General features: G+C 41.2%; 1 protein-coding gene across 1 annotated transcript in view; it reads right to left on the bottom strand.

The window, feature by feature from the left end:
• Positions 1-3,284: 3,284 nt before the first annotated feature.
• plxnb2a.1 (plexin b2a, tandem duplicate 1) overlaps positions 3,285-22,517 on the bottom strand; it is a 142,445-nt gene continuing 123,212 nt past the window's right edge. The window contains exons 20-43 of the mRNA XM_070929238.1: positions 21,928-22,063; positions 19,159-19,295; positions 18,883-19,065; positions 18,269-18,380; positions 16,171-16,380; positions 16,003-16,086; positions 15,404-15,499; positions 14,276-14,412; positions 14,058-14,158; positions 12,175-12,404; positions 11,828-12,009; positions 11,622-11,688; positions 10,946-11,092; positions 9,663-9,740; positions 9,345-9,423; positions 8,761-8,861; positions 8,372-8,453; positions 7,654-7,805; positions 7,047-7,207; positions 5,483-5,630; positions 4,696-4,760; positions 4,382-4,457; positions 4,093-4,167; positions 3,285-3,879 (exon numbers count right to left, since the gene is read on the bottom strand). Of these exons, the coding sequence (XP_070785339.1) occupies positions 3,775-3,879; positions 4,093-4,167; positions 4,382-4,457; positions 4,696-4,760; positions 5,483-5,630; positions 7,047-7,207; positions 7,654-7,805; positions 8,372-8,453; positions 8,761-8,861; positions 9,345-9,423; positions 9,663-9,740; positions 10,946-11,092; positions 11,622-11,688; positions 11,828-12,009; positions 12,175-12,404; positions 14,058-14,158; positions 14,276-14,412; positions 15,404-15,499; positions 16,003-16,086; positions 16,171-16,380; positions 18,269-18,380; positions 18,883-19,065; positions 19,159-19,295; positions 21,928-22,063 (2,944 nt within the window). The 3' untranslated portion in view covers positions 3,285-3,774. The remainder of the gene's footprint in view (positions 3,880-4,092; positions 4,168-4,381; positions 4,458-4,695; positions 4,761-5,482; positions 5,631-7,046; positions 7,208-7,653; positions 7,806-8,371; positions 8,454-8,760; positions 8,862-9,344; positions 9,424-9,662; positions 9,741-10,945; positions 11,093-11,621; positions 11,689-11,827; positions 12,010-12,174; positions 12,405-14,057; positions 14,159-14,275; positions 14,413-15,403; positions 15,500-16,002; positions 16,087-16,170; positions 16,381-18,268; positions 18,381-18,882; positions 19,066-19,158; positions 19,296-21,927; positions 22,064-22,517) is intronic.

Raw genomic sequence — 22,517 nt, forward strand, 5'->3', positions numbered from 1 at the left:
GCTAACCTAACTGATGTTATTTAACGTTACTCATTTAGTCAAATGTTATTGGCACAACGTTTCATACTTTGAGGTATATGTTGTGTTATTTTTGAGAAATTTAATATAAAATCCTCAAGATCTACATCAATATTATTTAAACAGCATTTATCAAGTTTCAGGTCAGATGCATCAAACATATTCCATATTACCAAGCTAACGTTAGCTTTGTCAGTTGTTTCAATTAGCTACACGATAGTTACACCTGGCAGTTACTGGGTGTAAATATTTAGCAGTAACTAATCTCTATGAACTTGTTTGTGTGGTGCAACCCGTTTTAATTCAGTCATGTGTAAAACTCCTTATTGATCAGCGTTAGAACGAGGCTAAGTTTTGACTTACGAACAGCTGGTGAAACCGGCTGCCCTCTATTCAGTATAATAGATTTGACCAGCGTTTCATTGTCATTTTGACACTGAAGTAAAACTTATTGAAAGGTTTCTGACAAGTTACAACATGAATTAAATTCCTGAACATGGTTGATAATAGTATGACGGTTTTTGTATACGCTTTAAAAACATTTGACCCACTTTGCCATCTCTAAAATACTGAACATCTCCTGTTTTCCATTGTGATTCCACTTAAGAACCACAAACATGCAGTAAACCTAATATAGATGTGCCTCTCTATGTGCCTCTAGACACCTTTTTTTCTGGCTTTTACTTCCAAATCTACTTTCAGTTCTACTCTTTAAGGCACTCGCTGGTGGCAAAAAGAAGGCAGAAAGAAGCTAGTGTTGGCAGAGGAATAGAGATTACAGTTACTAAACTATATTTGTTGAGTGAGTAGAGATTGAGCTCTTATGTCGGCAACATAAGAAGGATTTAAAAGATCTGAACATCAAAAGCAAAATGTGGCAGTTTGCTTTGAAAAGCTGGTGGAATTTTGCGACAGGTTTTCTTATATCAGAACCAGCACTGAAAACAACCCCCCAAAAAAGTTTCACATTTCAACATTTTATATAAAAGTACCATCAGATTATTTCACACACAATTGTTTGTTCCCCTTATTTCTGGCTACACTCCTCAAACATACAACTCAAACGACAGTCCAAGCCTTGAACTACACACACGACAACACACATGACGGTTTCTTGAAGTTATTTGGCACCAAAGTGGCTTTCATAAACAAATTTCGGAGAGAGAAATGTCCACAAGAAAGCTTATGAGAAGCGAAAAGAAAAAAGCTAAAATGCATTTATTTCAGTCTTTGTGTCTGGAGGTCATGTGGCGCCAAATTCTGGTCAGAACCTTGCAGTGTGTCCATCCACAGTTTAAGGAATTGGAGACATGAGTACAAAGATGCAGCACCAGCCTTAAGGTCGTATTGCTTCAGAATTTAAAGATGCAGTTTATGAGACTCGAAACCTCAGAGGAATCAATAAATCCAACTTCACAGAAAAACCCCCAAAACAATAAAACAGAGCAACCTCGGTAGCAGGAATCCTTCTTTCCCAGAAGGCCAGGGATTCATCATCTGACTTACAAACTGCATATTTAATCTTTGATATTAACTCAAGCACTACATAAAGCACGTCGTCTGGGCTCAGAAGGCAAAGAATAATGTAGATACATGATGAATCTATGGTGATGATGATTAATACGTAGCATAGGAGAAGATAAATGAGTTAATTTACACTTCAGTGGCGTAACGGCACTTAAACCCAAAGACTGTTGCAGATCTTCTAATAACTTGGTCCACAATTCACTCATTTACAGAGTGGTTGGAAATCTGAATGATCCCATATTTCTCTAATTAACAGTTGACATGAACATACTGTCCCTCACTCTGCTTTATGGATTTTTAAAAAATGAAAAGAGACAGACATTAATGACATGACTGATGCACTTTAAGAAAACGGAGAGATTTTTCTGGACAGGGTTTGTGCAGGTTTCAGCAAGCCAGAAACAAAACTATTTCTGATTAACCAAACCTCATGAACATTATGAAACATTTAATGTGCAGAATAAGGAGGAGGCACGTACATATCCATAAAGTCTTTGCAGGAGCTGTGTAACAGTTATTTGCACAAAAATATGGAAAACAAATTTGGTGTGAAAAATATTTGACCTTTTGTTTTGTACTTTTATGCATTTTAAATCTTTCATAGGATAATGAGGAAGACAATTAAAGGAGATTTTTGGCTGTGTATTTTACCTTTGACTTCCTGGAAAGCCGTACTGATACTGCATTACCCTGCTGAAATCAAGGCAATTATAAGTCAAACTGTGTCTAGTAGTCTACTCGCATTTGATGCATATTTTTGCAGCTCTAAGAATGCTGGAAATTGTTACGAATGGGGCTGTAGCAACTAGATTTAATACATTTAAACACTTTACCACCTTAATTTTAGATTTATTTTAAGCCTTTTTGGAGGATCCATGGATAATCTGTCTTCAGAATACACTTTTCCTCTCATGTGTGCAGTTAAACAGAAAGAAATGCAGTATTATATATGAAGGGAGTATTGCAAAAGAAGTGAAATTATACAGATTATAAAAACAAAAATCACACTTAACAATAAAAGTGTTTGGCTGTTTAGACCACATGATTAGGCAGTCATGATTTTTCACAGAAAGTAAAAACAAGGATAAATCTCATGTTGTATATGGAAATGCAAAGCATCTGCTGAAAGCCTCCATACAAAGAATAATAATAACCAAACTAAACAGAACTGATTTGCGTCTCCAGCACAGTGTCATCAGCATAGAAACACACACACTGCAGCTAATCAGATATGAAAAACATTTGGCCGTGATACAAGATTAGATTTTTGGACTTAATTCATCGTACCCTGAATTTGTGCCATCAAGACAAACCACGCCCTCTGATTGGCCAATGGTGTGTACCGTAGTGGGTTTTCATTGGTTGATTATTTTTATTTGAGCTTGCTTGAACGTAAAAGTTCACCCGAGCATTGTCGTGCTTCAGGACGAAAACCGTTCTCTATTGCCGACAAGAGATCAGATTTCCAAGGTTACCGTTTAGTATGGAGACAGAAAAACTGACCTCAGATCGGGAGTTAGAGGCAAAGTCACCTCACATCCACAGTTCATACACTTTGCTGTAATACGACAAGGAAAAAGTGGTCACAAAGGTGCAGCTGTACTTCCAATCCGAACTTCCAAAAAGGGCTGAGTTGCAAAAAGAAAATGTTTGGTAATGTGTCTTACTTCACTTATATTCTTCAATTATCCAAAAAATCTTCTATCTTCATTCCTTGTGTGGCACTTTTTTTCTTCAGTACCTATATGGTCAAATTTAAATTTGCAGTGTAGAGAAGCCAAACACAGAAACAGCTAGGTGCAAGGATTACACAAACCGAACGCCATAGCTATGATTAAAAAAATAACCCTTTGATTTCACAGAGCTCCCATCTGCAGCCATATTTCGGACGCCATTTTGCATCCCTACTTGGTATTTGTTTTGGGATGCCAAGTGGAAGTACGCCATACAACTGTAGTGGATATCAGCGCTTCAGTTTCCACCAATCTGGGCATATCTTAACACTTCATTTGTCCCAAATCTCCAGTCCCATAACTCCTACCCCTTCAGTCCTTATGTGGTCAACAGCTTCCTGTGGCTCCACTGGCCCCTCCCACTTCAGTCCTTACATGGTCAAACATTCGCTAGAGTCCGCGAGCTCGTCCTCCTTTGAGTCCTTAAATGGAAAACAACATCCTGTGTTTTAGTAGCCGTTAGCTCCTCCCCCTGACCCCTCCACGAGGTCAGAGGTCAAAGGTCGGTGACCTTGTTCTCCAGAGCGGCAGCGATCTGTTGGAGGCGAAGGGTGAGCTGTTTGTTCTGGGCTGCTGGGTCCTCGTCCAGCGACTGGATGATCTAAAGAAGACGATAACACAACATTTAAAATGTCCATTTCTTTCACTGAAGTTTGGCAGTTTTTTTTACTCAAAATGACAAAAATGAAAACAAAGCGAGACTCAAGCAGCTGACAGCCAATATCTAATATTTTCATGGTAATATTTTTATATCAATAAGTGTTTTACTGTTAAAGTGAGTAACTACACCAAGACATTGGAAGCCAATTCTCACCACATCATAGTACTTGCTGGCGTACTGGTACAGCTGATGTAAGGCCACCTGGGTGTTCAGCTTGTCTGTGTGTTGCTAAGAAGTGGAAACAAAGGTCACATGTTACAACAGTTACAGTTTAAAGTCGCATAAAATGGAAATACTCAAGTAAAAGTACAAGTACCTCAAATTTGTACTTAAATACAAGGCATGAGTGTGTTCTATTTAATTTTAACATAATTAATGAATAAGGACTTTAAATAAGCATAAACATCTATCCATCTATCCACACGGAGAAGGTGTTTCATACCCTGGACACCTCAGCAAGGTGTGTGTTCATGTCCTGGTCACTGACTGGAACCATCTGTCTGATGCCCTTGTAGTAACTGGGGAAAACACACACACACACACACACACACACACAGTCAAAACATCTTGTCCATGTTCAGACAGCAGCATCAAATCACGTCAGACAGTTCTACTTAATAACTACTAATAATCTAAGTTGAATACGTGTTCAGTTTGGCTGTCAGGTCTCTCCAGCTGATGGGCCCACATGCAGCCAGCTGTACTATTTAACACACATCTTTTTTATTTTCTGCATATTTAGTGCGACAAACTCACTCGTCCACCATCTTCTTGTACGTGGAAATCTCTTTTGCATAGAGCAGCTTGTTGCTGGGAGACTCCTGCAGTCAGAGAGAGAGAAAAAAAACACAGATTAAAGATCATTTTCAAGGTTTCTCAGAATCATCATCATTTCCAAAAAGCAGAACCAGAGTGAAGATGTTTTTACAGAGAAAATCCTCTCTTGGATGCTCCTGCACACTCAAACAGTCCAGGGTTTATTTTGTGATTAAGTGTAATTAACAGTTTCCTTCAGCCTGCCTCCTCGTCTGCTGCAGTCACTTCCTGTGTGTCCCAAAGACTTCTGATAACAACCGCGTGAATACGTTGTTTTCCCAAATCCGCTTACAAATCATAGAAAAAAAGACGCTTCAGAACTTGGCTGGGAATCATCACATTTTTAAGTTTTCTTCAGTATCACAGTGATCCAGTGATAGCTGTCTGTACGTCCATGGGTACACTGCAAACAGGAAGTGCTAACAGCTAATTCAGCATACTTTTAATGGCGCCAATTTGCCAAAATATAAACAAATATAGGTTAAAAATACAAGGACATCACTCCAAACAGTATTCAAATTATAGGAGGACCAGTAGGTAATTTCAACTGTAATTATTACTGTGGTGGGGGTGAAACAGACGGAATTAAAACCACATACTAATGTTAAAATCCTCACACCTCCCCTGGACAAACAAATCCTGAAACTGAATCAGACATCAGACTCAGAGAGCATAAAGTTTCCAGACTCCTGAACAGTTTGTATGATCTTTCTTTGTGTGAACTGACTCTGCTGAGTTTGTGCTCCGTCTTGGTGCAGGCGTCCATGAAGGTCTGAGAGATGACGTGCAGCGAAGCGTCCACCACCTCCGTCACGTGGACGTCGACGATGAAGTGGGGGTTCCTCAGGATGTTCACCCAATACCGCAGAGGCAAGCTGAAGTCACAGAGAGAACCAGATCGGACTTTTTAGAGAACCAGGAACTGGATATCACATCAAATAAAACACATTTTAAAAGTCTGCTTTAACACATTTAACACATTTGTGAAGCTGGAAATGAAACTTTTTTTTTTTTTATAACAAAACATCATATTTCATATTTTATAAACTCTTACTTTGTAAAGTAAGTAAAGCTGTCATGTAAGTGTAGTGAAGTAATAAGATGAAGAAGAAAGTGGCCTGAAAACCTTGAGTACTCAAGTAAATGTACTTAGTCGATTTCAGACTTTTCCAGACTTTTTAAGGACCTGCTGACAGTTTCCCTTCCCTCCTGCCTTCATCTCTTCCTGCCATCTCTACTTCCACAGATCATAACCCCTCGTCAATAATTCACTACAACTGATAAATATTTCATAGTCCAACGTGTGTGTGTGTGTGTGTGTGTGTGTGTGTGTGTGTGTCTTCCTGATGACTGACAGGTCAGAGTGAAAGCAGAGAAGTTACAGAAAAAAAGAAATATTTCTGTCTCTTCTTCTTCTCCATCGTCGTCGTGTCGTTCTGATAACAGACTGACGATCAGGTCGGCCGCCTGGTTCAGCAGCGATGACGACATAATTACACTCTAGTGTGGCTGATGAGGTATAACACACACACACACACACACACAGACGCAGCTTCAGAAGCGGTGTAATTATTTCTCGTAGCGGGTTTGTTTTCCTCGCAGGTCGAATCTCCAGCTGAGACTCTGAGGAGAATCAGTTCAAGAGTCACAGAGACGTCCACGTTTCAGTCTCCCTCTTGTACCCTGGACACTGATCCCATGTTACACCGACTCAGAGACGCCTTCTTGTCGTCCTCTCACAGTAAACGATATCATTGAGGTTGTTCAGTGCAGTCAGTCGATTTGATAATAAAAATATTCTGTATCTCATGTCTCAAATGTGAGGACTTGCTGCTTTTCTCTGTTTTGTTTTCATTGTAAACTGAATATCTTTGGGTTTTGGACTGTTGGTCAGAAAAAACAAACATTTCCTAACATCATCTTTGGGCTCTGACAAACTGTTAAGGACATATTTCAATATTTTCTGATGACTACTACTGTTTTGGTGTCATTTCTTTTTCTAATTTGAATCTGGTGTCCTGTCCCATCTTGTCTTTTGTCGTAGCTGATGTGGAAATAAGTGCTGACGGGTGATTAGAAGCTGCTCATTAAACAGGGGAAGGAATAACAAGAAACAGCAGAAACTCCACTGTGAATGTGGTTAAATAAAGATGCTCTTAACCGTAAAAATCAATGTGACAGTGTGTTTTATTGCAGATACCAGCTGAAATATCGTACAGACGACAAGAACACACAATGTCTCTACCACATGAACATGAATGTGTGTGTGTCTGGAAGTGTGTGTTGTGTACCTGTTGGTCTTCCAGATGTGCAGCGTCTCCTCGTCCACGTTGTCGTGTCTCAGCGCCTGCTCGTCCAAGAAGTCAAAGAAGTATTTGACGGCAGGAGGGACGACGGAGCCCGAACACAACACGCTGCGGAAGAAATCATCCACAAACTGCTGCAAAGTGCCCTGTAACACACACACACACACACACACACACACACACACACACACACACACACACAGCTTAATCACTGTGAATGCACATCAACATCTTTATCAGCTTTTTTAAATACAAATCTTAGTAGTAAAATAAGTAAATTACAAGTAAGTTACAAGTAAAAGTACAATCAATCAATTACAAAGCTTCTAATATATGTATATAAGTAACTGTATATATTGTTTTTATTTCTATAATTACAAACATTTGAACGTATGTTCTGTGTGTGTAGCGTGAAGGTGCAACCCTGTGTTGCAGAAAGACTAATAAATGAACCTTGAAGTAAAAAGTACAATATTTGCCTCTGAAGTGTGGTGGAGAAGAAGTATCAGAAGATGGAAATACTCAAGTAAAGTTACTAGTTACTACACACACACACACACACACACACACACACACACACACACAGCTGTACCTTGACAGACAGCAGCCTGGTCAGGTAGATCTCAGTGATGGCTTTGGTCATCGCTTTGTCCTTCATGCTGCCTCTCTTCGACTTCACCTCATCGATTTCATCTGCCGGCCTCACCAGGTGGAAGGTGTTGTCGTCCTCCAGCAGGGCGTTCTCTACAAGGCAGACAGACAGAGAGTGAGACGGACAGACAGAGAGAGAGACAGAAGACCTGTTCAGATATGGAGGACGTAACATCATCTGTTAAAATAACTTTTACGGAAAGAGACACACGTTTAAAATGTTACTATAGCGCGAAGGAGATGCTTTCTGTTCTCTCTGATAGATTTCCATCACTTGAAGTTTTTAGGGAGTAAATTCTGCTGCCTGTTTATAATATCCGACAAAGCTCCAGCATCACAATAAGCTGTTTAATTCCTATTTGCTGTCATGCTGTATGTGAAGTGTTTTGCTGGATATACATTTATCCTTTGTGAGAGTGTATAGATTTGTAGCTTAATATGTGTTAATTATGAAGTTAATTAAGAAACGTCACCATTTGCTGTCAATGATTTCTAAGTTGTTTTCTTTACATACATGTTAATATATTTATTTCCTGGTTCAGCGTTCGAGGTTTTAAGCCTGTCGACATGTGTTCCTACATGTAGATATGGAAGAGACGCGATCCTAAAGCTTCCAAGAAGTAGAAGAACCTGAAAACTGGATTTCAGTGTGTACATACTCTCCTCCTGGCTGTCTTGGTGCTGGTGGAAGGACTGTGTGTGCAAAACTCTGGACAGAACCAACGTGGCGTTATCCCGAACCTGGAAGACAAGAAATCATTGAAGTAACCGTCTGAGTCTAAACACACAGTCATCAAGGTGCTCTTCGTCTCTCAGCAGCAATAAATACTGTTTCTTTAAATGTCAGAGGGAAGACTGGAGGAAGTGTTTTAGTTTCAGCATGAGGACGAGTCTCGTGCGGCTCGACATTTCAGTTTATGGAATAGGTCTGATGAATGGACTCGCTGCATCAACACAGACAGACCCACATATGAGCTCCAGACAGGATTAAAGTCACCGAGCATCCTCATCATCATTTTTATTTGTATGAAAGCCTCCAGACACTCACATTGTAATGAGCCAGCGTGTTGAGTCTCTTCCAGCGTCCTTCTTTCTGGGAGGTCAGGTCGAGGTCGGACAGGATCTGACCCGTGGAGCCAGGACGCCACTCTGTGGACGGGGGAGACAATGAACTTGAATGTTTTAAAAAGAAACACAAGAGGTCTGCAGCAGGATGTGCTGTGTTTGTTTTTCTGTCTGCCTTCTAGATCTCAGTGAGATTACCTGATTAAATAAAGGTTATATATACATTTATCTGTGTGTGAACTGCGGTAACATTTCCCCATGGGATTAATAAATACTCTAATAAGTTGAATCACTGTTTTAAACGTACAGTCTGTGTGAGAACTTTGTGCAACAGCGTTATTACGTTTGATGTTCTTATCAAATAAACGGCAGTCTATAAATATATATCAATCTGATAAAAACAGTTCTGTTGTTTTAGTATTCTCACTGTAACCCTGCAGTCCATCCACACACCTGCAGGGGGCGGCGAACTCTTCATTTCAGACCCTGAATGTTGTGTCGTAGCATTCGGTGACGGCAAACTGATTTATTTGTATAATAACTGTTTAATGTTGATCGGTGTCTTACCCAGTGCGACACTCTCCACCTTTGGTCTCTGTGAGTACGGCAGATTCCTGTAGACCTGATCGATGATCTTCTCTTTCACCTGCAGAGCAGAACATTAAGAGTCCACCTCAACGCTGAACAAGACTGACTGACCCTCACAACTTCCTGTCTGGTAAAGGCAATCTGATCTGGTTTTTGTTGAATCACCTGTAAACCTAAATGACGATAAACTCCAGAAACTCCAGTTCAGTGTCCTGACATTCTCTGCATATATGAGATAAAACCATGTCCTGAGGTTAGCTGGACCAGACCGGAGACCGGTGAAGAAAACAAACCCACCTGGGAGATGGTGTCACAGTTCAGCACCTTCACTGGAGTCACATCTGGTCCCTCCCCGTGCACCAACACCTGCAGAGTCTGACAGCACAAACACACCTTGATGCTGACGGGACAGATATGAAGTGACTCTGGAGTGAAAGCATTTTTTACTTCTACGAGCAAAATAAAAGTCAGGCTGCAACTAGCGACTGTTTTCATTATTGATTTGTTTTCTGAATTAAACATTTACTCTATGAAATGTCAAAAAAACAACGTCTCAGAGGCCGAGGTGACGTCTTCAAATGTCTTGTTTTGTCCAAAACCAAAAGATATTTAGTTTACAATGATATGAAACAGAGAAAAGCAGCAAATCCTCACGATGGGAGTTAATACTCTCTTCTGAGTCCCCTTGCATTAGGTTTGTGTGTGCAGGTCCAGTCCGGTTATAAAACACTCCAGAGAGGAGAGTCGATGTGACACTTTACATGAAGCATTTACTGCGACAGCAAACAGCCACCGGCCGTGAGCTCAGCTGCTCCGCTGGCTGAATCCACGATGCGGTGGATTTGTCTACGGTAGCTGTGCCGTGACTACGACGTCGTTAAACCACACAGGATTTGAACCCGCGGTGCTTCTATCAGATATGACAGACGTGACACCAAAACGGGAGTTCAGAAATAGCTTGAGTGCAACGCCTGCGTGGAGTCAGCGTTACACCGATTATAAACTGATGTGTCACAGCCAGGATCATCACCAGCAGAGCATCCATGACTACAGACACAAAGCTCCGTCGCCATGATCACCGTCTGTCTCCATCAGCCTCGGCAGTTATAACAACACAGTGTAGAGGGCTAGGCTAACTAGCTCTGTCAACCAGCTCCACTAGTTATCCATCCAGCTGCAATGACACAGACTTGTGCCTGAACAACTACATGACACGTGACACTACATCAAAATACAGCTCAGCCTCTCAGTTTCCTGTTTTTGCTTCAAAAAATGACGGATTATCAAAACCGTTGCCAACAATTTTCAGTTGATTGAGAATTAATCAAGTTCTCAATAAAAGATCAACATGTTTTATGTAATAACTAATAATGAGATGTTGCTGTCTGATTTCTGGTCTCCACAAAACAATTCAGTCAAGAGAAAACACTGAATACTTTCACTTTTCCAGCATAAAAAGGATTTAAAAACACTGAATAACACCAAAAGAGATTTAAGAATACCGTCTCTGGTCTTCAACAATCGTCCTAAACTGAAGAACTCTGAACACTGCAGTGTTTGTGTGTACTGTGTGTACTAACCAATACAGAGTACTCGACGTCGTCCCCCAGCAGTCCCGTATCGTTCAGTGTGTATTTGGCTTTCTTCATCTTGGCGTCCACCGGTCCTTTCTCAACCTGGTGCTTCAAGGCCTTGAACAGTTTGTATAAAGGCTCTCCTGCCGTGTCCTAAAACAAGGACACATACATCAATCAATCAATCAATCACTCAATCACTCAATCACTCAAACAAAATAACTGTGATAATGGCGCCCTGCGTTTTAGTGTCCCACAGTCTAAATGTTGTTTAAGAGGCTTTGAACTTGGACGCCGCCAGACTTCAATAGGAATGAGGGACTAAATTCATTCGACATTCAACTGTTGATCCCCATCACGACATAAGAAATGTCAAGTTCTGAACACGATGTTTGCCACGAGAATGTTAAATTATAGAAACACCAAACATCAACATATCAGCCCAAATTGGCCGACACGAAAACACAAGGAAGAGCAAAAAATACGGGAACGCTTAACAGGTTTCAACAAAAGAGAGAGAGAGGACAGTTTCTTTAAGAGTCAATTATAACTGAAGGAACAGGAGAAGAAAGAGAGAGGAAGAAGAAAGGCAAGAGCAACAGATCGAAGAGAAGAGGAAATAAAAACAAATCGAAGGAAAGTAAAAAAAACAACACAGAATCAGTGAAAGAATCTGTGTTACCCGGAGGAACTGATAGAGACAGATGGACATCCAATTACAAAGCATCCTCTCCACCACCGTCTCTGACCTAGAAACACACACAAGACAGAAGAGATAAAAACTCTGCAGAAGACATTTCAAATTACAGTGTAAATAAATACAAATACATAAATGATAAATGAATGTGTGTGGTTATACAAGGCTGAGCGTTTCTGTCTCTTCCTCACCTCCTCAGCATTAGTTTGGGGTTTTTGTTCTGAACGTGTTCGTCCATCAGCTCCAGCAGCAGCGTCCTCATGATGTCCGTATAATACTCCAGTTTTCCGTGCAGCGCCACCGTCAGCAGGGAGGCGAAATAACCCCGAGCCCGGGCGTTGAAGTCCGGACGACTCTCCAGCGTGCGGATGAACTGGAAGAAGAGAATATGGTGGATTTAAAATTTGTGTTTGTGAAAGAAAGTTTATTCTTGATCTTGCAAATACATGACATGAATAATGGTGATAATAATATATGTTATATTAGTGTATAAGAGGAGCAGCAAGAGCCATAATTCCACCAAAAGCTTCAAACTCACATTGATGAGGAAGGTTTTACTGTTCAGCAGGTTGGAGAACTGGTTAAGCGCTTGAGCCACGATGGCCTTGCGTCCTTCTGGGATTTGTATTTTTCTTGTGATCATGGCGTCATTGGCGCCGTCCTTGGAGGGCAGGAAGAAGTTACGGTCGGTGTAGGTTTTGTAGTCCAGGAAGGGGATCCGGGCCTCGCTCAGGTCACTGGTGTGGTCCTCCATTTCAATCATCAGATCTAAGAAACACAGAAGAATCACAAAATATCCAGTCGTTTGTTGTATACTGTATGATTTCTTTCAACTGCCATGTTGCTCACGAGCTGTCGAGTTTGGATGGTGGTTTCTTCTTTTTTTTTTGTCTTTCCAAAACCAAAAACACAAGAACAAAAGTGTTAAGAAGTCTGCTTTGATGTAAGATTCAATCATTAGCATGTCCTGCTAACTAGCTTACTGTATTACCTATAGTAGTAAAGTAACATAGCGTTACTTCCAAGGCCAACAGTCAGCATATGACTAACTAATGCTACATTAGTTTGAGAAAATAAAGTTCACAACGAGCACATCCACTGTGTGGAACCTGGTCCTGGAAGCTATCAGAGTTCAGGCTAACGTTAGCGGCTCTGTGCCTAATGTTTTATTTGATTTGGGGAATTATATACTCCAGCAGCTCCAGCCAAACAAATTTTCCGAGTTATCCCTTGTGTTTGTAGTCTGATCTTAACTTCCTCCTCAACATACTGGAAATATTAAAAGTCAGCCGTGACAGTGTTTTCAACCAATTCAACCAACTGGAGCTAAAATTAGCTTAATTTGCTAGCTAGCTACAGCAGACAAAATCTGCTAAGGACAGTTGCAATTCCAGCCGGTTTCTGGCTGGAAATAATGAAGCGGCTTTTATCCATCTTTGTGTGACATCAGTACCCAACTGTTTCAAATAATTACAGATAATTTCAACAGTAAATCTGCCTACGATATCATTATAAATACTGTGTGCTATACAAGAATGGAAAGCTTGAGGCGTAGTGATAGTAACTACGGGGCTCAGGACGGTTAATTACATTACAAGCTACAATTGGCATACGTTTTTATGTCTTTATATGTAGTATTCAACCACTTTGACTGAATATTCCCACTCTTAAAGTCTCTTTGGAGACCCCCCAAGCTCAATAACAGGGCTGTTAGATCCAGCTGAAAACGGTCCACCGAGCTCGCCGAGTCTGAGCCAAAGCGCTGCTCGTTTTGCTGAATCGTTGTTGGCAGGAGTTCACATTATGGAGATAAACTGTCAAAGTGGTGACCTCTGATCTGTGAACCCAACGTGTGACAAGATGCTGACAAAAAAAAGAAGTTTGTGCTGTGTCCGCTGCTCGGCTCGGACACTGGAAACCTTCATGTGACGAACTGCAGAATGTGCTTGAGAATCATCACATTTTTAAGTTTTCTTCAGTATCAAAGTAATTCATTGATAGTTGTCTGTACATCCATGAGCACACTGCAAACAGGAAGTGCTAATAGCGAATTCGGGATACTTTTAATCGTACCAATTTGTCAAAATGTAAACAAATATAGGCTAAAACAGGGAAACAGAGAATTTGTTTGAGAATTGAGACCGAGGTAGATGTCAACACTCTGAATACTTGGTAAAAATATTGGTGTATTACAATAAATATCCGTAAAACCTTTGGTAGATGAATGTAAAGTGACAGATTATTTGAAATTTTAATAGTAGTTTTAAAACTCAGCCCTGATAAGTTCGAGCTTAGAATGGACTTTTGTAGACATTTTTCTGAAACTGTAAAATATATGGAAATAATCAGCACAAAGGTTTTTAGCCATGCGTGAAAACTTTGTAACTTGTGACTTCACAGCTGTCAGGTGAGTGCGTGTACCTGTGAACTCTTTCTTGCAGCGATCTCGGACACTTTCCTCCAGATTCTCCAGTTGGTGTTTCACCTTCTCGTACTCTCGCTCTGCCTGCTGACTCTTCCTCCTGGTAGTGAAAAACACACATACCAAAGAAAGATATTTAAACACATCAGCACACAGAAAAACAAATGCGTCTGTGTATTTATTTATTTATCTTTGAGAATTGGATAATTTGTCAAACCTGTAGCAGTATACGGACACGGCGATGAAGAGCAGCATCGGTACGATAACTGCAGGGATGATTATAGCCAGAGGAATGTCGTCTTTTCTGGCGTAGTAGACTGTGCCCACCTTCCACTCGCCATGACCAAACTTCACCTGGAGAGAGGCAGAGAGTCATACTTTACATACATTAAATATATGAGCAACTGATCCAAAACAGTATAAAGCTCCATTCAGACTGAATTTCTGTCTTTATGTGATTTTAATCCTGTCTGGAGTGCATATGTGCCGCAATGACTTTCTGTTTTTCTGTCCTCACTGGTCCTCCTGTAATTTCAATTCCGTCTGGAGCAACATCCTTTTAAAGTGAAATGTTTTTTCAGCATGAAGAGATGCTTGTCCCCCATCAGCTCAGTGTGAAAATGTCTGTGCGAAACTGGAGGAAGCCAAAAACATTCTTGCTCATCTGAACACTAACATACAGGCCTATTTGGGAACCAACATGACAACAGAAAATAATAAAGCCATCAGGAGAACAAGACGCTGTAAAAGTGCATCAAATGTGCTGCTGTAATGTCAGCTACAGGAAGGGACTGCTATTTCCCCGTTTTAGCCTATATTTGTTTACATTTTGGCAAATTGGCACCATTAAAAGTATGCCGAATTGGCTATTAGCACTTCCTGTTTGCAGTGTACCCATGGACGTACAGACAACTATCACAGGATGACTTTGATACTGAAGAAAACTTAAAAATGTGATGATTCTCAGGCAAGTTCTGAAGCGCCGTTTTTCTATGATTTCGAAGCAGATTTATGGACGTTTATTCATGATGGACATCAGAGATAATGAGATCCTCCGGAAGTATAAGTCACACTGAACGATATCAACATGTGTTTCATGTCTGTGTGTAAAGATTTGAATCTAAGAAGGAGTATGATTTTTGACTCAAATTCACCTCACGTAGTGTATTTGTCTCCCTTTAACTCTCCTGTGGAGGCTTTTGTCCTGTCCGAATGGGGCTTAAGAAGTAATTTTAGGCACATGGGTGAAAAAAACCCATGATGTTAATCATACAAAAGTGGACATGTATGAAGTTACATTTTCACGTGAGCCCCTGAACACAACATAATGTGGTTGCGTGGTTACCATTAGCTCCAGCAGGTCGTTGGTTGTGTCTCTGCGTTGGCGTTTGGACCTGGCTCTGGGCTGTGATGAAGGAGCCTCCAGGATCAACTTATCATCCTGTAGATGAGAGAAAAGAGTCACCACATGTTAGACCGCAAGTCAGCTTTCCAACTCAACTGTGGACTGTACACTCTTCTTAAAACCCACTGGTACAAACACCATGTTGCATCACTCGTCTGCAAATTTTGCCCAATGACGGTGCAGCAACTGTTCAGTTCAGAAAACATACGTAAATATATTTTTAGGCACATCTGAACATGCTGAGGTGTAGAAGCAGAAGAGCTGGCAGCTGAATGCTTTGCTGTGTCGTGTTACAGTAGAGATGAAGTGTTAAGTGCGGCTTAATGCTGCGTTTCTGGAAGCCTGTGTTTCTGCGGCGTGACAGCGTCACCTTGAACCAACGTCACGTGGATGATGTGACTGTCTGAACGTTGAGTTAAATGCCAATATCAGCTCCATCTTTACAGTTTAATCCATTAAAAAGCCATTATAAACCTCTGGAGCGGTATTTATCACTCATGCAGGCGAAACAGAGAAACGTTTCTTGTCTGCGTGTTTACCTGCAGTATGTTCACGTGACAGGAGGCGTCTCCGACAAACGCCTGAGCCTCTTTGGCCGTCATCGCCTTGGAGAAACCTCGACCCTGACGAGAGCAAGAACGAGAGAGTGACCTCGACAGATTCAAGAGATAAGGAGTGATACATTAAGTGTACATTTCTGTCCTCACAGTGACGATGATGATGCTGGTCTCCGTGATGACGTTCTTGGCGAGCTTGTTGAAGGTGGGGTCGGGGTGGTAGTCGAAGCCCTTCAGATCCTCCATCACGTTGTCCAGGTGGAGAACCGTCCTGAGAGACTGGCTGTCGAAGCAGCAGGTCACCGGCGGAGAGTAAAACTGGAGGACGGTGTCGTTCTTACTCAGAGCCTCCTGGACGAACTGAGAGGGACATGAAGACGAGGAAAGATGAAGGAGCTGTGGCACAACGATTTCTACATGCTACATATATATGTCTATATGTATTTATGCCTTTTTAGGCCTTGGAAGTGTAAAAAATAGCGCTTGTCTTTTAAAAAAGAGGATATTTACGGTACAGAGAGCTAAACAGCGAGTCGATGGTTTCACTTCACGAAGACAGACATGTTTCTTTTTGTTTCATAGAGAGTTTCAGCTCATTGTTAATCTGTCTGGTGTTGTTTTTGGCTGCAGCAGGCAGCTGTTTTCAGAAGGAAATCCCTGAAAAGCCACCGTACTCTACCTGCTCACAGGCACACGAACATAGTGGAGCCTTGAGTATTGATTACTGATTATTAAAAGGGAGCTAAAAGTGAGTGAATACTGGACTCAGATTCATCAGGTGAATCAAACACGACTCCACATGAAGGATCACGTTGCAGGTTTAAATATAATATTTGTACTTTTCTTCTGATGGTTAAAAGAAAAGTGCCTCCAACAGGTTCCAGATTTTCTGTGCAGGCGTAACTTTTACTTCAGATTTCCTCCCCCCTCCGTCTCTTTCTTCCCTCTTCTGTCTCTCTGCCTCCCCACTGTGCCTCCCCCCCCTCTTTCTTCCCGGTTCAGACAGCAGCTTTTGATGAAGCGACGATAAGACGGCTTCACCTTCTCTCCCCTGCAGTGAATCTTTCCCGAGAGACTCTGTCACTCAAAGCTATTCAGCAGTGAAATAGAAGCGTCGTCCCCTTTTCTCTGTTTCAGGTTTCTGACTCAGAAAAGAACAAGAGTCAGTTGTAGCTGCAGACCGATAAACATCCAGCCGATATTAAGCTTTTATTAAATATTAGATTCGGTCTCGTCAGTGTCGTCCACCTCTGATATTATGTAGTTTGACTGATCGCACATTTATTGTAGAACTGATCAACAAGAACAAAGAAAGGAAAATGCTGAATGCTTGATCTTTTTTTACGATTACTTGTACACGTTCTTGAACTTCCATCCATCGACGGGTAAACTTTTAATGCTTTACGGTGAAGGAACTTAACGGTTTCATTTGTATTAACATGTCATAACATAACATCATTTTTGAGATCATCATTTTAGTTGCAACCAATTTATTTGCTCTGCTTTGATATGTAAAAAACACCGTTCACACACCACTTTAACAGATAATCCAGCTGCATATTATCTTTACTAAAATGTTTTCTTTTCTCATTATTAAAAACAATATTTAAAACGCTAACATGATAAAAAAAAATAAAAGACTGAAGACGAAACAACAGGGTGGCGAGAAAGAAAAGCAGAGAGAACAGAGTTTACAAGTGAGAGTGAAAACTAGTTTTGCAGCAGCGATAAATAAAGAGCAGAAGAAGACAAAACAAACTCTCTGCAGAGAAATGAAGCTGGGAACAAGAGTGAGAGAGAGAAGCTGAGGAAATGAAGTGCCACTTAAACCAACAAACATCAATCTGCCGCAACAACAACAACAACAACAACAACTGCGTACAAACACATACAAAATGTTGAAAATGTTCATTAGATTTGGTCAAATTTTAGTAATTTGAGTTTTGTTAGTTTTAATCAACAAAAAGACATTTTAGTCTAATTTTAAAATGTCTTCTGAGCATTTTGAGGGTACAGCCGTCGCCATCTTTGTCACACAGTTACCGTGGTTACAGGTGTCGTTCTGGTGGAGAAGGCTCTGTTTATTCGTCTCAAGTGATACAACAGACTGACTCCGTAAATCCTCTTTACTGCTCTCTCTCTGCTATCTGTTCTGTCCACTGCAGAGCAGCTGATTATTCAGAAGCTGATTCACCAACATGCTGGTCACTGTCTGGGTTTAGCTTAGCCCCAGTTTAGCCCCACTTACCTCTACAGGAGTGGTGTTCTGTGAAAACTCGTCAGCGGAGGGCAGGACTTTCATCGTGGCTCTCTGGATCAGGTCAAAACCGTTTCCCACCACCACAATCCTTCGACCACCACTACACACACACACACACACACACACACACACACACACACACACACACGGAGAGGTGGAATTAATTATTAAAAACACATTTACTCACTTTTCAGTACTTTGATTTATATTTTAGGATACTTTTACACATACACATTTAACTGACGATCAAATTTGAGGTTTTATAAGCAAAACATTCAACATCGTCAAATATGACGCACCGTTTAAAGACAGACAGACGCGCTTTAACTGAGGATTTGTTTTCCTTTTCCTTCATTTCAAAGATTCATATGTTGAGTAGAAGAGAGAAAATAACTCCTGGCACATCCAAAAAACCTTTAAACCTCTAATTATCAGCAGCTCTTTGCTAATGATAATTAGCGTCAGATCTTAGCCAGTCTGTGTATTTTGCCAGCTTCATTTTAGCCGATACCGATAGTTGGGATGGACTCTGGACGTCTCTGATTACAAAATACTAAGTCTGTCTACAGAACCACCAAACCCCTGTTTAAAAACACACTCACCACACGAAGCTGGCCTTGGGGTAATAATCTGTGATCTTGGGGTTATCAGAGTACTGGTATGCAGCTGGGATGTCTTTGGTGGTGTTTCTACCGTATTTCACCGTCACTGTTAACGGGTCAGAGGGCACCTTCTGCCCACGATACCTCCCGGTCTTACAGGTGATCCGTTCGCCGAACGATACGCTGAAGACGAGAGAGGAAGATCATGTCCAACTGTCTCTTCAGAAGACATAAGTATATGATAATACATTCCACTGTAAAACAGGTGTTGCTTACACTTCACAGAGAACTCCCCCCACTGTGACGGCGACGTCGTCTTTAGTTGCAGTGTCCAGGTCTTCTCCGCTGATGGTGATCAGGGTTCCTCCGGCCGCTGGACCCTTCGCTGGGAGGACGGCGGCTGGTTTGGGGTCCTGGACAAAGAAGACAACGAGTTAGCTGTTTGTTTCTTGTTTTATTTCATTCATGACTATTCGTGTTTCGAGTACAATGGGTCATTTTTCTGTGAGAAATCGGCTTTAAATCCTGCCATACATCACAGAGACATACAACATAAAAGTGCTAACAGAAAGCGCTTTTAACAATATTAACAACTGCTAAATGTCACCAAAGATTGCATCTAGATTCCTCCAAAAAACAAGACTGAGTGTCTACAACCAAGTGCTTTGAGCTAAATGCTAACATGCTCACAATGACAACGCTAACATGACGATGTTTAGCAGGTATAATGTTTGCTTGTGTGTTAGCATGCTAACAGTTGCTAATTAGCACTAAACACAAAGTACAGCTGAGGCTGATGGGAATGTCATTCGTTTTTCAGTTATTTGGTCCTAAAACAAAGCGCAGCACAAATTTAAACTTTGACCTGATGGTGGCGCTTCATGAAACATCAGATGATCACCAAAGTCGGTATGATTCATCCTCTGGGGACCATGAACGTCTGCACCAAATGTCATGGCAATGCATTAAACAGTTGTTGAGATATTTCAGTCTGGACCAAAGTGGTGGAAATGTTTGAGACTCATTTCAGCGTCACCGTCCAGAGTCTTCACTTTATTACGACTTCTAATAAGTCTTCATATCCGTCACTGCAGTCTGTGATGTTTTACTTTTCATTCTGAAACCAGCTATTTTCAGGGGGAACACTTTGTGAAGGCTTTGGCATGAAAACAATCACATTTCAAGAACAAAAATGCATCAAACCAAATGGCAGAGACAGACAAACAAAAACAAAGAGAAAAATGAAACGAGACATTAAACTTTAACCGAGTGGAGTTCATGATGTTCCAGCTGCCGTCCTGCAGGTGCGAACGCTTTGATCACATCGAGACCAAAACATGTTCAAATTTCCAGAGCTAAATAAGCCACCCCCCATGCTATTTAAGTAGCGAGCTATAACTGAAAGAAAATAATAATCAGTTTCACTGTCGAAGTTCACTGTGGGGGAGTTTTATTTACTTGTGTGCTTGAAGAATATTGATAAAGGAGAAACACAGCAGCTGCTTGGTTTCCTGTTTGTACTGGAAGGTTTTGTGCAGAGCTGACAGCATGACAAACAAAACAAGAGGGGATATTAATTCTCAGCTACACTGGAGGATAAAGCACCTTGGAAATTTAAGAAGTCAATCTGTCTGGAGAATTACGACACAGCAGTCGAGCACAGTGTGTGAAAGAAGCTATTTGTGGTTGTTTGGAAGCAAAAATAAAGGCGTAAATATGAATCCAAAGTGAAGGAGTAAAACAATGTTTTCTAAGTCAGCACAGCAGTGTGTGGTGTGCAGCTGCTGAGATATACTTAAGCATTTGGTTCGTCGGTGTTTCAGATTTGTTCTCGCTGTTCTGGCAGAGAGAGCCGCAAACACAAGAATAAACATCCCCGAAGAGAGACAAACTCTGAACAACTCTGCCTGGTTGGAAGTTACACACAAACAAAACAGCAGCTCAGGAGGAAGCAGCGACTGAAATATACTCGACAAAGAAACAGACGGCTCTATATTTTGACTTTGGCATAAAGAAGACGGAGATTCACTAGCAGATACGCAACAATGAGCAAATCAAATCTACAGGATATGAAAAAGAACACATTTTCTCACAATCAGCTAATTGATTTGTTGACTAATCATTTCAGAACCAGGCGGGCTGTAACAGCACTGTCTAACTACCCTGCAGTGTCCCTTTAAATTACCTCGACAGCAGGACAAACAAATCCAGACTCTGAGGGAAGTTTAAAGTTGGGGAGTTTCCAGACGGAGACGTACCGCTGCTGAAGACGCAAATTAGTCATTTCGGTCTCAGCAGTTTTCTTTAATTAGCTTTTTGTCAGCTCAATAGAAAAAAAAAACCAAGAAATATGACAGTGAACAACATTTAAATGAAACGACTGAGCCTAGTTGGAGAAACGCGACAGAGCAGCAGGTGAAACGTATTTAATTCGACCATATTTGTTTCTCTATTTGTGGGAAGAACTGCTGGAGCTGAATACAGTTTTGTTGCGGCGGTGAATTTGTATGTGACGGAGGTTTTCACGCATTGCTGCTTCTTCAGGGAGCAGATTTCCCTGCACCACACCAGAGGGAAGGCCGTGTGCTTTTACTTTGTTATAAACCTTTTAATGTTTCTGGGATTTGATCTCCGCGGTTCAAAGACGTCGTGTCACAGAATCTTCTGTATTGCCTCAGAAACTGTGATGAGGTGTGTACACGGCGTCTGCAGGTTTCAGGGTGCCAGATTTCAACCATTTTGAAAAGCTTCCAGCAGCTGAATCGAGATGGTTTAAATGACAAAATCAAGACACAAAGCGGCTGTTTTTCTGATGGAGGAGGGATTGTGAATGTTATCAAACTGCTGTGTAAATGAGGCACTAACACACCTGCTACAGGAAGTGAAATGTGAGTTTAGTAAAGCAGACAGGATGCACACTGTACTACCCAACTACACACTGGAATATGATCATGCTGTTGAGTCGACAGTCATGTGTAGGGATGTCCACATCACGGATTTTTAGGCTTTTAAATTTGGAAGCGTCGTGTTTAGGTTCAGACGTACCCGATAGGTGAAAATGACCTGAGACGTCCCTCTTCTGCCGCCCTCTACTTCAATCTCCACGGCTCCACTGTTGTTTGGTTCAATCGGGAGGTCAGAAGGTGGAACTCGCCTTGCCGGGCCGATCTCACACACAACACTGTGGACAGAGAGAGAAGGATTAAACAACGGCTTCCGGCTGCAGTTGACGATTACTTTCACTGAATATGTTCTCAAATAAACAGTGAATCGCTTGGTCCAAAGATATCCAAAGATATTCAATTTACAATTGTAGAAGACCAAAGAAACCACGAAACATTCACATTTGAGAAGCTGGAAACTGAATATTTTATCATCAAAATAAATTTTCTAATCGACTAATAGTTGCAGCTCTACTTCCAGCTTTCCAAAGGTTCAAATCAACCGCAGCTTGACAAAAAATATCTTATCTTCCCATCTAGTTTTGGGACAACTCCCACTCAACAGGTGTCCGTGGTTTTGAAACATCTGTGGTGTGAAAGTTTCACATGTAAATCTAAAGCTTTCACTCGTACGACAGAAGAAGCAGCTTCTATCCAGTGGAGGAGGGAGAAGTGATGCTCAGTTATCTGCAG

The sequence above is a fragment of the Enoplosus armatus genome, chromosome 22, assembly GCF_043641665.1.
Source record: "Enoplosus armatus isolate fEnoArm2 chromosome 22, fEnoArm2.hap1, whole genome shotgun sequence".
Lineage (NCBI taxonomy): Eukaryota > Metazoa > Chordata > Actinopteri > Centrarchiformes > Enoplosidae > Enoplosus > Enoplosus armatus.